The sequence below is a fragment of the Lacerta agilis genome, chromosome 2 (assembly GCF_009819535.1).
Source record: "Lacerta agilis isolate rLacAgi1 chromosome 2, rLacAgi1.pri, whole genome shotgun sequence".
Lineage (NCBI taxonomy): Eukaryota > Metazoa > Chordata > Lepidosauria > Squamata > Lacertidae > Lacerta > Lacerta agilis.
In genome coordinates this window covers 63,028,427-63,046,290 of record NC_046313.1, presented here as the reverse complement: position 1 = coordinate 63,046,290, position 17,864 = coordinate 63,028,427, and the positions used below count along the sequence as shown (strand labels likewise).

Sequence of the window (17,864 nt, the reverse complement as noted above, 5' to 3'; positions counted from 1 at the left end):
TATGTATCAGAAAAATCTAACAGAAAAATCTGGAAGAGGAAAGCTGATGAAGAATATGAAAACGTTCCCCTTTCCAGACATTTGTGTCTTACTCATCAGGTCTATATAGTGGCTTCTGTCACAAATTTATGAAGTTACTATCTTTGGAGGGAGGGGGCACTTTATGTTTGACACCTACACTTTGCAACTTTAGAAACCAAGTGGCAAGACAGGATAGGAATTCTAGTGAGAAACGAAATTTCTTGCAAAAAAAAAGTCCTGAGTTAATTTGCGAGGTGTGGGAAGAATAGTAAGACGGGCAGGCATGCTTCCATAAGTACAACTTATACAAGGCGAATTGCAACTCCAAAATAACAGATTGGAAATGAAGCTTAGCACCTTTGATCTAGAGGCTTCAAGTAACAATAGAAGACATGTAAGTCAGTAAGATTCAGAAGATATTTTTAAGAATTCAAAATAGAAAGAGTCTTGTGAAGTTGACAGTGGATATGGGATCACAGACAAAGTTGTTTACCAGGCATGATAGTGAAAAGGATTCTGGAAGACAAAAGCAGTACCAATTTAAACACTGAAGTATGAGGTAGCAAACTTACAGAGGCAGGCTTATGAAAGCATTTGGCTTTCCAAAGAATATGGATAAAGACCAGTGAAGGAAAAACTCATTCAGGAAAAAACAAAAAACAAAATTTGATGCTCCACTTAAATTTATATTTGGGGGGGCCTAACCTTAGCGAAGTAGAATGTGAAAGGGCAGGCATCTCAAGAACAGACACATGAGGCCTACCCACCCCCCAAAATAGAAAATGTATATATTTATATTTAAAGGGAGAGATGTCTAGGTGAACTTTTTAAGTTGAAAGAAAACTCTCTGGAGCAGAGTAAAGAATCTGTATTTTGAGGAGAAAAGAGCCACAGAAGAAGAATCAAGAACAGATACAAAACTCGTTAAATCTAACCACAAGAATCTCTTAGAATCATTTTTGTGATAGCCTTTGCAGCAAAAGGTGACTGGGAAAAGTCAAACTGGGAAGGGCAAGAGGCAGGCTGCTAAGGGAATTCAGAAACTATTATTTCATGTCCCTGGGTTTCTTTTTGAAGCAAGGAGGGCGAAAGAGTGAAAAACACATTTGTGACATGCATTTTAAATTGCAGCATGGCAAAGAATAACCCGAGGAAAAAAATAACACCATCCAAGACATTTTGCATATCCCATTCCCACTCAATGGGGAAGCTACACATGGGGTCAAGAGGTTATGCTAAACATAGGAAATTGCGGGTGAACTCCAAGTTTGGCTTCTTTTCCTTTCCTAGCTCTTGTACCTTCCTTTCAGTCTGTCGTCTTAAGCTTGAACCACACAATACTCAGGGCATAACTTCACATAGTGGATCATTCCATGCTTCTTTTTCACACAATTTGAAGCAGGTGGGCTGGGGGGCACAACCCTTTCTCCTCATGCTGTTTTCTCCACTGAAGGTTGCTTTACTCTCCACTGAGGAAAGCTTTGGGACTCCCCAGGAAAAACAACATGAACAAATAGGGTTAAGAAGCCCCTCTTCTCCACATTGGCCTTCCTTTTCAAACTGCAGCCTCAGTTTTCGGGAGTGAGCATGACATTCAGAGCTCCTCCAAATTGGGGCCATTTCACCAAATATTTTCTGAAGTGGAATAATTCTCCAGAGGATTTGGGAGAGGGCTCATCATTAGCAGCAGAAGCTTCCTTCCTTCCTTCCTTTGCAAAAAGCTCCTGTGAATCCCACATGATGCCACGACTCTGCAAAGTTTCAAGGCACTGAGTGGGGGGAAAATGGTTGCCTCCAAACACAAAAGTTGGAGCAATCATCTGCCCTCCCCACCTTGAAACTTAGGAGAGCCTACCCAGACCATTTTGCAGCGCACAACTCAGCTGGAGAAATAAGAGGAAAGAAACTGAGCTCCACCCATGTTTTTTTTTTTAAGCCTGAAAAAATAATAATCACATACTACATGCAATTGTCTAATGGTTACTATCGATGGTGGAAAACTCCAATCATTAGAAGATTTTCTAGAAAATCAGAACTGAATTACAAAATGTAACCTATATGTTTTGAGTTAGAAATCTGTGTTTTTGAGCTCAATAATTCTATAGAGACTTTAAAAATGCCTCCCAATACAATAGTCATTGCATTCCAACACAAGCTATGGCAGCAAAGTCCAGCTATTGGAGTGCTACATACACACACTCACTGTAAACAGAGGGCACTATTATACAGCACCATAAAATCTCTCTTGGCAGACACTTTATATATATATGCATTGTTACAACATGTTGCACAGCTTCTTCTGATTACTGAATCATAAGGGGGGGGGACAGTTAATAATACTGATTTTCTAAATAATCACCATGCATACTTTTCAGTAGTCTTAAAACATGCTTCTCAGGAACAATCAAACTAGCATTAGAGGCATGTCATTCAGAACCTAGAAGCAACCAGGACTACGCTTGCAGTTATCACAAGCAAATTATTCTCTTCAGTCACCATCAGGGAAATCAGCATCTCAAAAGCCACTTCTATAATGTATAATTGTGCCTAAGCATATAACACCATAGTCTCTATTTTAGCAACTTATGTACATCGCCTTAAGTCTTTACTGCTGCAGCACACAAATGGATGAAATGAACAATAAAAAAACACCTGGATTGCAATTTCTGGGTTGTTCCAACCCATTTTACAATACATACATTTAGACAAGCTCCAGGTAGAGAAGCTACATTCACTGTTTGCTGGTGGCACAGGGTGGGGAGGGGGGGAAGCAGGGGAAGATGGGTTTTAAGAGCACAGGCTGTGTAAATACTGAAGAAAAGGCCAAATACTGCCTTTGATCACAAATGAGTTAGAGAGAAAATACATCCCATCAGCAAATAACCACTTGATTCATTTTCCATTTCCTTTTTGTTCAAGACACAAGCTTGGACACCAGAGGGCACTGTGGCTCAGCTCTGGAATACCTGCCCCCCCCCATGCATGCTATTAGGAGGAGGGAAAGATGAGATCCAAACCAGTCCATACCTAAAACCATTGCTCCTTTTCACAAGCTCTGAATTCCATTGCCATTTTTTATAAACGTGCTTTCCCATGATTTCAAACCACTAGCATTCCACTATGAAGTACCAAAGTCAATGGCATACTCTGCTTCTTTTGCAGCCATGTAGCAAAAACAGAGCTACTTGTTTCAGACCACATGGGTTTTAAATATACAGCGATACTTGCCCCACAGCATCACAAATTCTGTAAGTTCCACAGTTTATGAAGGACTTAGGAGACCTGTCTCTTTGTAAAGGTAGCAGCTTCCTTGGCCAAATTCTAGTCCAAACAAGCTGGTAGTTGGCTCAAGGTGCTCTTGCCTCTGAGATCCAAGATGCTCTTGCCTTCCTCCCTTTTAGTCAGAGGAAGAGAAGCAGTTACAAAACAATTCACAAAGTAGCATGCAGCCACTGCCACTGTTCATGCTGCTGGCTGAGTAATGGGCAATCAGATCAATGGGCTAGATGAACAAGCAAGACATTCTCCCCCCGAATAAAAATCTGGTTTATGTGCCGTGTGAAAACTTGCTGGTAATCCACTTTGGGCCTCGCCTTTTTCCGTGACCGACCTCTTCTGCCACCTGCACTCGTCCCCTCCGTTTGGGAGATTCTGCCAGACAGCTCAATCTCTTTCCCATAAGTTCGAGGCAGGCTAGAGCTCCGTGTCCTCTCTTTGCTTGAGCGCTTCTTTGCCCCTCGTTCTTCTGACCTCCTCCGACCTGACTCGGACTTCCACCTAAGTGTCCTAGGATCACAAGGAAGAGTTGGCAGATCAGCAGCCATCTTTGAAACGTCTTTTTTAACCAGGGACTCTTGCAGCTTGAGTCTGTCGAACAGCTACAGGGGGTGGGAGGAAACAAATATGTCATGAAAGCTGTCATCTCATTCTGTAATCTGAGCTAGAGAGTGGGTGTTTTTTGCAAGAGGAAAAATATACAGCAATGCTTTTCATGTACTTGCTGTTGGCTGGATAATACAAATTTTAAGCACTCTAATGCAAAGGAGATTACTTATTTGGAAGTTATGGAGTTATTCAACTTCCACGTTTTCTGTGTGCATGACTAACGCACCTCACGCATGTACACATAGCAGATTTGGCTTTGTGACAAATGCCACTACCATGAGTTTGTACTGCTGTTAAATCCTGGGGCTAAAGCAATAGATCAATCTGATTTGAGCTGTAACCCCTCTGGGATAGGGGTTCATCATTTCAGTCTGTTGTGTGTGTGAATAGAGCCTAGTACTAGTGGATTAATTGTGCTGGAAAAATCTGCTGACCACTGGTCATGAAGAGCAATGGAGAACTCACACATGTATGCTCATCACTTTAGGAAGCTGCCCATGTGAAAAAGCTATCAAGGGCATAACCACAGACAAAAGTTTCCTCTCCCTTTGACAGTGTTTCCCAAGGAAGCAGGTTGCAAAACAACAAGTCCTAAGCTATCAAGCATGTGTATACGAGTTGCAAGTAAAAAAAAAAAAAAACTACACTGTCTGCCACCTATAACTGAAGCTTGCAAAACACATCCAGTATCAAATGTTTTTAATTATGTTTTGTAGATATTTATAGTTTGCTTTTATTGCGTTCCATATGTTGTAAGCCACCTTGTTAACATTTTATGAAAGAGTGGATTAATGTTGCCAAGTGCGCCAAAAGATAAAGGTTTTGGAAAAAGAAATCTCTACCCTTGGCCAGCAACTTTATAAGTCCTTTACAAGGTAAGGACTGGAAAGTGGGAACGGGGTCCACTTTTGCTGCTCTATCCATTTACCTAACATTAAGAAATGAGCTAGCGCTTAACCTTAAGTCTGTTTTGAAAAAAAATACACCTTCAGTATGTGGGAAATTGAGCTTATAGGCTTAAATTTAGTGCACTTGCACCAGTCAACTACAAGGCTGGCCCAAGACATTTTGCTGTCTGAGGCAAAGAACAAGATGGTGCTCCCCGCCCCATTCCATGTATAGAATCCAGCTGGAATGGAAGTTAGCAGGCTAACTTGGGTAGGCCATGGTGTGAAACACACAGCTCTCCCTTCCAACACCTTGCCACCATTCTCTTCTCCTCCATATCTGCTGCCTCACTCTACCTGCTCTGGCAACCTAAAAGCTACATGACAGGCCAATAATTTGATTACAACACTTTATATAGCTACAAAATTGTATCTTCATCCAGAGTCAAGTGGCATACAATATATACAAGGTAACACCAACTAATGTAACTTCAGAGAATTTCCTGAAGTAGGGGATTTTTTCAATGGTGTATCAAACAGAGAACAAAGCAGGGGATTTTTTCAATGGTGTATCAAACAGAGAACGATTCAAGCTTGAGGCAACATGCCTTCCAAAATAAGTATAAAGTCCCAACCACAACACGGATACGCTTGGTTATATCCATGACTTATTCATATATTTAGCAGTGAACATGCTGAAAGAAGTTGGTGCTCCCAAGGCAGTAGCAGGACAGTCCTTCCTAGATAACTGACTGTTTCAAACTTTGTTCCTCAGCAAATAAGAGGTCCAAGAGGGTACATAGGTTACAATGGTTCAGTTTTCACTACTAATTAGTGACTCTGAATGAAGATACAATTTAGTAGCTATATAAAGTGTTGTAATCAAATTATTAGCCTGTCATGTTGCTTTTAGGTTGCCAGATTTTTCTGTTCACAACATAGGGGATCTTTGCTATGACTCTGCCTAACGGCAGGGCTGGCCCAGAACAACAGACAAGCGGGAGAATGGCTACTTACCCTGGTGAGAGTCAACTGTGGCTCTACGTAGAAAGCTTTACCCAGCACAGGTTTTCGATATGTCTCATCTACGTCTGTCAGGGCCTAGGGCAAGGGAAGCAGAAAGAAAATATCAAGGCAGGCTGTGGCCGTGCATGGCATTTTTGTAATGTAACGTTTGGGGCCTGGGTGCAGAGAATTAGGAATCAGCATTATCCAGCTTACACATTACTCCAATAATTTAATCCTTTCTGGGTTTGGTTTTTTAATATAAAAACAGTGCTTACAATTATTATTATTATTAAAAGAAAAATGGAAGAAAGCACAAATTTAAACAGGTTACCTGCAGAATTACAATTACAAAATGTTTGCACATTTCTTTTCATCTTCTCCTTAGCCCTTTTCAGAAGTGCCTTGCATGCCTGACTGCCCCACCCCTAACATCCCCAGGGGCTCCACGCTTCCAAGTTCCCGGGTTCAGTACAAGAGCAGTCTGTGCACATAGACTTCTCCATATGAATGAAAGCCCTCTGCATTGGGGCTCCTCCTTTTGAACTTCTGCCAAACATGAAGAGGTTGGGGGGGGGGGCTGCATTAGAGGGCGCGGCCACTTGCCTATTGCCCTTCCCTATTCTTCAGAAGGTCTAGTCGGTTTGGTTAGGATTTTGGCCTGGTGATGCAAGTAAAACCTTTTCTCTGATTCTGTATCAAGTTTTATGCTTACGCTTGCCGCTAACTCTCTAAACGGGTGGCACATTCAGCTCATGTCTTAATTCTGACTCGTCAGCATCCAGTTTGAACTAAACTAAAAAGCCCTTGCAGAGTTAGCATAACACGGAAGGAACCTTAACAAAAAGACGACAAAGTGCTGTGTATTTGGGACAGAGGTCAAGAGAATGGCAGGGGGGACCTTAATGCCAGACGACTTGGGGTTCCAGTAAAACAGATGACTACTAGGGCTTTTGTTGCATATTTTAGGGAGATTTCTGCTTTCACCCATACATTTTCAAAGATATTTTATGTGTGTCTTTCACTTAGCAACCGTAACATGTAACAAAAAAGTAAAGGTGGTGGGAAAGATATTGTAGTAGGAAAAATGGGGGGGGGGGCATAAAACAAGAGAGAGAAAGAGGAAGGGAAGTGAGAACAATCTAACACAATTAGTTCAGCTTGTGTTAACCGAAGACAAGACTCTGAAGAAACACTCTCTGGTCAACAGGGTGCAAGACTGTTCCACTGATGAAGCCTTGCCTTGAACTGACCAAATAAGAGCCAAGACTCACTTCTACCTGAAAACTAGAGGATTGTCCTTACCCCTTTGCTGAACATGCCATCTGGTTGAAGTAACCCTTTGACAATTGGTAATTAGCTGTAAAATCATAGAAAGGGGGTGACAATCCTTACCATATTCCAGAACTTGTCAAAGGCAACCAAGAACCCACTGCAGACTCCACGAAGTCCTTTGAAAGTTCGGACGTGGACGTTGACTTTTACACCATCACGGACACATCGGTGAAGCTCCCCAAGTGGACTGCCTTCGTGAACTAGAATAAATGTAAACTGCCATTACTTTTTACTGAAACAAATGCCATGGAGAATAAAACAAAACCATTTACTGTTTTAATTCAAAGCATTACAGTGAACTCTGCTTAGGGAAAATGTCACAAATTTATACATTCATACCAAGTATCCACTCAGCTGCAATGTCTTAACTAGATTCCTGTACAGCAGGAATAGGAAAGCTTTAGCCCTCCCATTATCCCCAACCATTAGCTATCTTGGCTGAGTCTGATGGAAGTTGAGAGTCCAATTACATCTGAAGGGTCATAGGTTTCCCATCCTTACTCTAGTCTACAATTTGCTTTGGGGGAGATCTAAGAAACAAACTTGCCCTGTTTGCACCAATACTACTTTTCACTTTTGCCATGATAAAACAAGTTAGTCTTTAAAGTGTCATGTCCTAATGCAGTTAAGGAATAACAAATTTAGCTACGCTTTATAACACTACTGAAGACTTCAGTTTTCTTATGTCATAGTAACAACATGGTACTTCGGGTTACAAACGCTTCGGGTTACAAACTCCACTAACCCGTAAGTAGTTGCTCCGGGTTGCAAACTTTGCCCCAGGATGAGAACGGAAATCGGGTGCCGGCGGTGGGAGGCCCCATTAGTGAAAGCGCACCTCAGGTTAAGAACGGTTTCAGGTTAAGAACGGCCCTCTGGAATTCTTAACCTGAGGTACCACTGTATAAGCAAAATTGGTCAACCTCATCTAGCTATCAAGATTTACATCCCACAAAATCCCAGTAAGTAATATAAAGTGGAACTCAGGCTTATTTAAATCAGACCCAGTGTCTGCAAGGTCAGTCTTGTCTTATTCTGAACACTGAGCTCCATGGGCTCATAGCGGAAGACTTGCAGAAAATGACCCAGGCTTCACAACTCTTGCACATATCAGTCTGTTCTGTGGTCCTGTGTGTTTTCAGGAATGCTTATCTGTTGAATATTCTGCTAATAAAGCACTCTGATCCCACCCCAATGGCACTGAATGGCCTATTCACCCTCTTATCAATCATATCCAGCTGGCACAGTTCCCTAACCCTATCACCACCAAATACAAAGAGAGATGCTTCTACACACTGATGATGATTTATCCAGAGGAGGAAAAACCCTGTGTTAGATTTGTCTCTGCAGCGCATAACCATTCTGTGAACATCAAAAACTATTATGCTCTGCATGCAGCTATTATTTTTCTTTGGCTTAAAAGCAATGCAGATGCATTGTCAATCATTTTTGCCGTCTAGGAGGCCATAATTACATCCCTAATAGTTCAAAATGGATTCTTTTCCCCAATGTAAAGCATGTGTTTAACACCCCAATTCTAAAGGATAATTAAAAGGCTACTGGGGGTTGTCACCATACAACATAAATATTTTTAGTAGATAATCACTGCCTCTGTAACAAAGTGCCAATCATCAGCATGGTTCCTGTGGCTTAATTTATACAAGAAAATGGTCTGTACCCCATAGTTTGATGGGCAACTATAAGCACACATAGTAGTCACTTGCCTTAATGGGACTACAAGACCGACAACAAAAACGTATCAGAACATGTTTTAAAATGTTGACTTTTAACCTTTAAATACCTAAACAGTCTGGGAGCCTGGGAACTGGCCCTCTAAATAATGGCATTCTTTAAAATCAGCCTCAAAGGCCCTTCTCCATGGACATCTGCCTTTGGAGGGTAAGTGACTGGCTACAAGAAGGAAGGTCTTTTCAGTGGTAACACCTAAATTTTGGTCACCCCCGCTAGACAAATATGCAAAAGCATCAGGTCAAGTTTATCCTGCTTTCCACTGTTTTAACAATGCCTGAGACGCTTTTAAATGCCTGTTATTTTAATGGCATTGCCTGCTGTTTTTTATGGCCTTTTCTGATGCTTTCATAAGCTTCCGATTGAGTGCAGGAGGCCATGGCTTGGTTTGCGAACGTTTTTGGAAGTCGAACGGACTTCCAGAACGGATTCTGTTTGAGAACCAAGGTATGAATGTATTCCATGAACTCTTGCACAAACAATAGGAGTCTGCACACACTGCGGCACCTACATGGATGAGGGTGTTAAATTACAGCTCAAGAAACATGGGGAGGACACAGGCTGTAATATATAAACACCAAAAAGGCATATAAAAGTCATAAGAGGAGTTCTCACATACACAATAGCTCCTCTAGATTGTAGATAATTTTTATTGTGCAACACTCTTCTGCTGTGTCAAGAACAGCCCTCCCATGAGTGGAACAAGCTTTCTGCATCTCTGGATCCAAGCCATTCACACATAAGCTATGTTGTTACTACACTGGCTTATCTAGCATTCTTAGTCTTGCACACCAAATCTTCTGGATAAGCAAACAATGTAAACGTGATCAATGCCAGACATCCAACAGAGTGGGACAGTACTAATGCCTTATTCATGCTCATAAGCAAGGCAAAAAAAACCCTGACCTATAAAAAATTAAATGATGATGCTGACACCTCTGATTATAGCATGTTGCAAACTGGCATGCAGACTAGAATTTTCCTCACAAAATTTCAACTCAAACCTAATGTTTCCATTAGTAAGTGAAATTGATCAAGAGAGTGACCCTGAAAGATGGCAAGATTCGAGGCTGGGTTAGCCAACATGGTCAACTCTCCATATGCTTTGGGCTACAATTTGCATCATTCCTGACGACTGACCAAGGCTGGAGCTAATGGGAACTGTAGACCTAAACATCTGGTGGGAACCACGTTGGCTACTCCTAGATTTAGGATCTTTACAAATATTACATTCCTTTTGGGATATAAGCAGTATCAGTTTCCCTGCTCCAGCAATCTCCATCCAGGCTCTAACGTTAGGATCACTTTACAGCATGGAGCTAGGTCATACTCACAGCATGACGACTGAGCCCCAAGCAACAATGGCTTCTAAACATTATGCGCCAGGGAAGAATTACTCACCATAGGAAGACCCTTTCTGGCACTATCACTTTCTGATTCTCCAGCTCTATCCATGTGCTGTAAAGGCTTTTGAGGAGCTGAAGAATCAGCATAATCTCTTCTCTATCTTAATAGCTAAACAGCTAGATTTTTATGCACGAGAGAGACCACACTATTTGGGTTCTTCAATCATTCTTTGGTCTTTCACATAAGCAGAGAAAATAATTGTTATTCAAGGCTTAAAAACAAGAAAGGAATTTAAGATCTCTTCCCATGCAGATTATGTAGCTTTATCAGTCTTGGAGCCTGTGAAGTTTGAGTTTTATTAAGGTTTATTAACTCTGTAATGCTTCCAGCTACAGAATCAATGAATCCAAATTAGACTTTTTGCAGCTTAACGAAGGATCAGAAAGAATTCTGTGATATTCTGTAGTCCAAGTTTAAGAAGATACAACCAATCTTGGTACTTTCTTGGTAAATTCTCTTTTTATTAGTAATCAACTGATTACTGGGTTTTTTTTAACAGTAATCAACAAAATTAAGAATGATTTTCAGAAAAGGGGCACATGTATTTTATGGCTAGGAAGGACTGCCTGTACCAAACAACCTATATTATCGTCAATCATACTGGAGAAAACAAGAGCAAAATAAAGTAACATGTCCATTAAATAGCATGGCTAGATCCATGAGCATCAATGAGTTAAGTCTGCATAAAATAAGCTCTGCATGGATAGCAATTCAGTGACCCAATAGTAGATCGCTGTAACATAAACCGACATGAACACTACAGGTAAACCTATCTTGTACGTTGAAAAGCTTGGGCAGATGTTCCACTCAAATAGCTATAGAAGGTCAATATTTTGTAAGGATAACACCAATGTAGACAGCATGTGGTCAATGCTGCTGCCCATGGTTATACATGCTCAGTTTATTATTTACTTGTCGGATATGGAAACAGAACACATATTTGTTCCTAAAACCATCTACTTTAAAAGCAAGTGGCTAGCAATCCAAAGTCAGTTAGGAAAGAAGATTAGAGGTTTTACAGTACAACAACATCTGGGCCATATACCAAGTCAGCATGTAAGAAAACCTTAAAGACAATGGAAATTTGTAATTTAAGGCCAAACTACATTAGACGGTTGTAAAGTGTCTTTTTTGGGGTGGGGTGGGGAATAGGCTGTATGCCTGAGACAGGATAAAATAAGAACTTGAAAAAACTCCTCTCTCCTCCTCTTTTTGTTCACAAAGTCTCTCTGCTGGAACAACAAGCCTTCTGTGAGTGGCGGAACACAACTGCATACAACCCTATATATTGCTTTTTGGCCCTAAGATTCCCAAAGCAGTGAACATAGTTATCACTTTACATTTGGTTAGGAATCACCATCTATTTGCTAGTTGAGTGAAATTTACTAGCCAACCTTTTCAACTCTTTAGCTTGAAAAATGGAAACTCATCGCATCAATAACAAACAACGCTGTACTTGTCCAATTAAGACTTGAGATCTAATTACTGCATTAAGATGCATGTAAACTTTATTTCTGACAGTCTTCTGGCTCTCAGTACTGGTATTCCAAACCATAATGGAAATCACGATCCCACTGAAATAAGTGGGAGTTTTGCAAAAGGATTTCGTGCATAATCTCAGAACAATCATCATCACACTTACTTCAAGCTGTGATTCACTTGCCTATCATCATGTTATCACGAGTCGCTGCACTATATTTATAACCCTAGGTAGGATAGTTAAGAACCTAAATTATAACAATGTAAAGGACATACCATTGTTATAACTAGCAGGACATATTGCTGTTTTATCTAGGACAGTGGCATTTTTCAAAAGCAAAAGAGCCTTTTCTCAAAGGCTAGTCTCTCCTTGAATCGATACTGTAAGTAGAAAATAAGCAAGAGGAGTGAGGGATAAAAGTGACCTCAACAGACCCCCTGTCTGCCACCAAATGCTGAGCTTCTGCTTTGTATTATACATGTCAAGCCACAGAGTGCGGAAAAAAACATGTATTTGATACGGGGGCACAGCAAGCTGCAGAAAGTACCTGACTGGTTACATCTTCCGGCAGGAGACTTGTGTCTTCACTTCATGCTGTCTCTGGGCTGAGGCCCTTAGGATGCAGTCACTCTTGCTTTGCAACTGAACAGAGTACCTGACCTTTGATGTCTAAATCAACCTGTCCAGTAGGCAACCTTCTGGGGGCCACATGCCAGCAGTAGGTGGGGCCAGAAGCAAAAGTGGGTGGAGCAATGAATCCGAATATTACCTTTGTGCTACACAACACACCCTTCAAACAAACTTTATTTATTTGCATAGCCCACAGGCCGTTGCATCAAAAGAAACAAACAAACAAAAGAAGTCAGCCCCTCAGCCATGGATTGGTCAATCCAATGCAAAGACTTACAAACTGAACATGAAAGCACAAGTTATTCTATGAGCTTGGCACAGGAACTTGCTCTAGCCGAGAACAACATGACAAGTAACTTGTTCAATATTAAGGACATTAAACCTCAAAAATCACCGCAAAAACCCAGGAAAAACCACCAAGGACACCAAGGACACTGGCCCATAGTGAGTGCTGATAGTACGGAAGAGCAGGGTGACCAGTTGCAGAACCAGGTACAACAGATTTGCACGGACCTTCTCAATATTAAAAATTTTTTAGCAGTAACAAATGGGTTACTCCTGACACTTGTGGACAACACACCCTTCTCTCTCTTACACCCAGGCAAGCAGGAGGCATTATACAAGTTCAATGACACAGCCAAACCAATGAAAAACATCCGAGGAGGATGTGAAGCAGAGCTACTGAGGGGTGTACCTGGGAAGAGTCCAGAGGGCCAGGCAGAAAGGTCTAGAAGGCCGTACAGGCCCCTGGACTTGAGCTTCCCATCCCTGCTCTGACCAGTACCAGACCTAATATCCACCATGGACAACATCCCTAAGGCAATACACCTCAACATTTCATGCATCCCAATGTCCCTAGCAATTGTTCTTGCCAGAGTGTTCCCCAAGGCCGTGGAAAGTTCTATCACCCTTACTACTGTACTCAACAACACAGTTATGCAGACACGTATTTCAAAATGTTCCTTGCATGATATTACTCAACCTGAGGGAATATACTGAACTAAATGTCCACACGTCCAGTTATGAACAACATTTATGACCCGTTTTCAATCAGCCTAATATCAATTACATTTAAGCCAGCATGGTGTGGTGGTTACAGTTTGAGGGGATCCAGGTTCATATTCCCCTTCAGCCATGAGGCTCACTGCATGACCTTAGCCCAGTTAGTCACTATCCCTCAGGGTTGTTTCAAGAATAAAATAGCGAGTACAGCCACATGCACCATCTTGTCATCCTCAGAGGAAAGGCAGGATATACATGTAGTAAATGAGCAAGTAAATGAGAGCCAGTGTGGTGTAGTGGTTAAGAGCGGTAGACTCGTTATCTGGGGAACCGGGTTCGCGTCTCCGCTCCTCCACATGCAGCTGCTGGGTGACCTTGGGCTAGTCACACTTCTCTGAAGTCTCTCAGCCCCACTCACCTCACAGAGTGTTTGTTGTAGGGGAGGAAGGGAAAGGAGAATGTTAGCCGCTTTGAGACTCCTTTGGGTAGTGAAAAGCGGGATATCAAATCCAAACTCTTCTAAATTCCACATCAGACCAAGAGGTCATATTTCCTTACATCAACGTTGTACTTATACAATGACAATAAATAAATCTTATCTTATTGTGTTTTTACACCTTAATCTCTTATCAAAGCATCTACCTTCTCAAACACTGCAGAGCTTCTCCAGAACTACATACCAATTTATTCCCTCTTTATTCAGTTTTCCCTCTTGCCCACACCCATGATCTCTTGCCTCAAAATATATCATACTTTTGTCACTCCAAACATTTCACTCCCCTCTCTATAGCACACACAAACCCAAATCAAGAAAACACATTCTTCCCACAATGAAGGCACAAACTTTTTTGGGGGGGGGCATGCTTTTGGCTCTTAATTATCTATGGTCTCACACAGATGGAGTTTTGATCGTACCTTTTAAAAATAGCAATGTCTTTTAGACCCCCCCCTTTGCCAGTTTCAATGCAGCCGTTCTTTCATATATTGCACATCGTTTTGAGTTACTTTGCCTAAAACACCAACCAATGAATTTAATAAGAAAATAATCACAATAACAACAAATACGCAGCCAGAATGCACATGTGTTTTAAAACGTATGTTTCCTAACACCAAATGGTGTCTTTTTTAAATGCTGCAATAGCAGCATAGGCTAGTGCCAACTAACACATAAAGAAATAAGCGTGCTATGCAGATTTTTATTTCTGCGGTTTGCCTGTATGTACACAGTGCCGTGTGCCAAGACCATGCAACACGTACACACGTGGTGCATCACAGTGCACATGGGCCACAGGCGTGTGTACGTGTCACATCCATAAAACTGTGAAATGCTACCAGCGAGTGGCCCATTTTCAACGTCGAGGCTCCACTGAGGAATCCATCCCCATAATGCCTTTTCCAGGGCATATGCCTCTGAGCATATGCAGAGTGCATTTCCCTCCCTTGCCGACCAGCGACTTATAGAAGTTCACAGCATATACTCCTCTTCAGAAACAAGCCAGCTCAGCTCCCCTTACCGGGCATCCTGGTGAGCACATTGCGAGGTGCCCTCCTGCCCCGCTGCTGCCTGGCTCGCTCGGCCTCCTCTTGCTCGGGCTCCTTGGCCACCATGAGGCTGCGGAGACGCTGGATGCGCTCGGGGTCGGCGGGGGCCCGTCCGCCTCGACTCCGGGCGCGGGTCCCCGCAGGGCGGCTGCCGCGGCCGGCGGCCCCTCGCTGGCGTCCCGGAGCGCGGAGCAGGCCGCGCTGGAAGCTCTCGTACTCGGCCAGGTTGTTGAAGTGCGGCGCGGCCGGGTAAGGCAGCGTCGTGCGCTCCGAGTACAGCGCCAGCAGAGGGTCGAAGCGTGGCGAACTCACGTCCAGGCGCCCGGGGCTCGGCGAGCGCTCCGAGCTGCTGCGGCCGCCCGAGCGGCGGCGGCGGCGCCTGGGCCGTGCGCCGGCCTCCTCCGCCTCCTCCATGGCTCCCTGGCCCTGCTGGGAAAGGATCCGCCCGCAGCTCCTCGCTCTCGCCGCTAAGGGCCGCCCCAGCACCGCAGGCATCTTCCCGCCTTTCTTAGCGCTGCTTGGCGCTCTCGGAAGACGGCCAGGAGCGAGATTCCCACCACCTGCGCTGGGGCTGGCTCTCCTCCAGGCGACCGCCTTTTGGCTTTTCACCCATCGGCTGCCCTAGGAAGTCGTAGCTGCAGCCGGTTGCCGCTTGTCCCCTACCGCGCTGGCCGACGCAGGCAACATTATTCCCTCGCTTCTCCCTCCTTACTCGGCGTCAGTTAATCCGAAATAACGCCCAACACCCCATCGCGCGTTTAATACTTCCTGCCGTGTCCATGCCATGATTCCCATAGAAAAGCTGCATTGGCTGGCTGGATTTGCACGGTTCTCTCTGCAGATCTTCCTCAGAAGCAGCGTTTAAAGCCTATGCAATAATATATGGCAAGAAAGGCTTACGTCGTGCGAAAGAAAATTGCGCTAACATTTCTTAGAATCCGCAGTGAGCCCATATGAAGTGCCCAGAAGCGGGAAATCGCACCTGGAACGCTGCGTTACAGCCCAAGAGTAGCGGGATTTCAGGGTGGCCTCTCTAACCAAGTTCATAGGAAATAATCTTAAATACGAGCTGCTACAGCATACTCTTTTGTCGCTTATAGCAACCATTCTATTTGCAGAGGTGGAAAACAATGGGACCTCTTCTATATAATTCTGTCAAGAGATTGACAAAATCCAGGGAGTCATCTGGTACACCCACGCCTGGCCTTTTAAAAGTGTATACCGGTATGGTATGTTAAGAATAGTCGGCATTTAACACCTACGTTTTCTATTTTTTAATCATTTCATTTCATTTTCATTTTTTAAAATAAAACAAAAGGGTCGATTCATATATTGAAGGATATCAACTGGAGGCACAGCGGGGCATCACCTTGTTGAAGCTAAGCAGACCCTCAGGGAACCAAACGTACACCACCCCGAGTTCCGTGATGTAACAAAGGTGGCATATAAAACTAAGGAAATGAAAAAACACTTGCACTGGTCAAGGATCCTGTGTGAACAGCAGGTCATGAGCCGTAATACCACACTGAAACCTCAGCCAGTATTTCATTTATTTTTATGACATCTTTGCTATGCTTGTAATTATGTAAATCTTTTCATATTGTAAGCTGCCTTGAGTATTGTTTTAACTGTGGAAAGGCAGTATACAAATAAAAAGATCTCAAAGTAGCTGTCTTAATACAAAGAAATTTCAGAAATAGACTGGAAAGAGAAGTGGCTGAATTGCAACTAATCACCAAACTTAAAACCATGGAGAAACCTGGTTTGAACAAAGACATTGGATTCTTATCTCATTATACATAACAAAGCCATCTTTAGCCATCTCACCCCTTGCCTTCCCCTGCAAGACTAATTGCAGCCGTTTAGAGTCGTCAACAGGTTTTCCACACTTATCAGCCTATCACCCATTCCCACCACCCTTCTGAGTATACCCCTCCCCACTCCCCCACTATATTTAAGGATCTGGTGACTTCTGTTTCAGTGTATCTGAAGAAGTGTGCATGCACACGAAAGCTCATACCAGGAACAAACTCAGTTGGTCTCTAAGGTGCTACTAGAAAGAATTTTCGATTTTGTTTTAAATAAAATGATGATGAGGATGATTGGTTGGACACAAGATGAATGGTGGGAGGAACCAACTGGGCAACCACCAAGGGAGGAAGGAGGGTAAGAACCTAGGCAGTGGTGGTGGGAGGAGGAGAGACTAGGAAGATGAGGAGTCAGAAGCTGATAGGGTAACAGAGCTCAGTGAGCTGGAAGAGTGTAGCAGAGATAAGTCAAGAATCAGAGGCAGAAGCTGAAGCAGGCAAGTGGGAGGAGGGAGGTCAAGAGGCAGAGGTGAGTCAGGCTAGTGAAGCGTCACAGGTGTCTCTCCCTCCTGCTGCAAGCTACACCCACCCTTACTACCAGAACCAGGAGAGGGATAAAACGGGTGGAGCAAAGATAGGCTGCACGCAGACAGTCTCCGATTGCTTGCAAGAAGCCCCAGAGTGGAGACAGACAGCTGTGGAGAGATGGGGATTTTTAGTCTCAGCAACTGATTCATGGCATGAGCTGCTGTACTCATTAGGCCTGAAACCTAGCCAGGTTTATGAAGATCTTATTTCTCTAGTAAAGAGATAACTCCAGTGTTGAACTGTGATTTACTGACGGGCGTGCTTCGTGACAGCCAGACATTTGTCGATTGATTTGGAGCAGAGGAGGGCATATTACAGGATTGTGGAAGATACTTTGTGTTTTACTAGTACCCTGCAATCATCCAAATGGAGTACAGTACAAAATATATACATTAGAATTAAAGGACAGGTTGCCTCTGCATAGCTACTAAGTACGGTAGGAGTATCAGAACTCAACTGAGCTTCTGCTCCTTCACACAAATCTGTTCCCAAGTACCTCAAGCTTTCTTCATTTCAGCTTTCTAA

At 43.1% G+C, this 17,864-nt stretch overlaps 1 protein-coding gene across 1 annotated transcript; it reads right to left on the bottom strand.

Annotated features, from left to right (window-relative positions):
- Positions 1–3,002: 3,002 nt before the first annotated feature.
- Positions 3,003–15,372, bottom strand: LSM11 (LSM11, U7 small nuclear RNA associated). The gene is made up of 4 exons (XM_033140376.1): positions 14,916–15,372; positions 7,194–7,333; positions 5,811–5,894; positions 3,003–3,899 (listed from the first exon to the last, which is right to left on the bottom strand). Exons 1-4 carry the CDS (start codon positions 15,355–15,357, stop codon positions 3,516–3,518), a joined length of 1,050 nt encoding a protein of 349 aa, XP_032996267.1. The 5' UTR covers positions 15,358–15,372; the 3' UTR covers positions 3,003–3,515.
- Positions 15,373–17,864: the final 2,492 nt, after the last annotated feature.

Bases quoted from the DNA above. Each gene is read 5' to 3' on its own strand.
- LSM11 (XM_033140376.1), bottom strand. From the start codon at position 15,357: ATGGAGGAGGCGGAGGAGGCCGGCGCACGGCCCAGGCGCCGCCGCCGC. The intron at 7,334-14,915 runs GTAAGGGGAGCT...CATTTATTCTAG, and splicing joins TGTGCTCACCAGGATGCCCG to TTCACGAAGGCAGTCCACTT. The intron at 5,895-7,193 runs GTAAGGATTGTC...CCCTTGCCCTAG, and splicing joins TTGACAAGTTCTGGAATATG to GCCCTGACAGACGTAGATGA.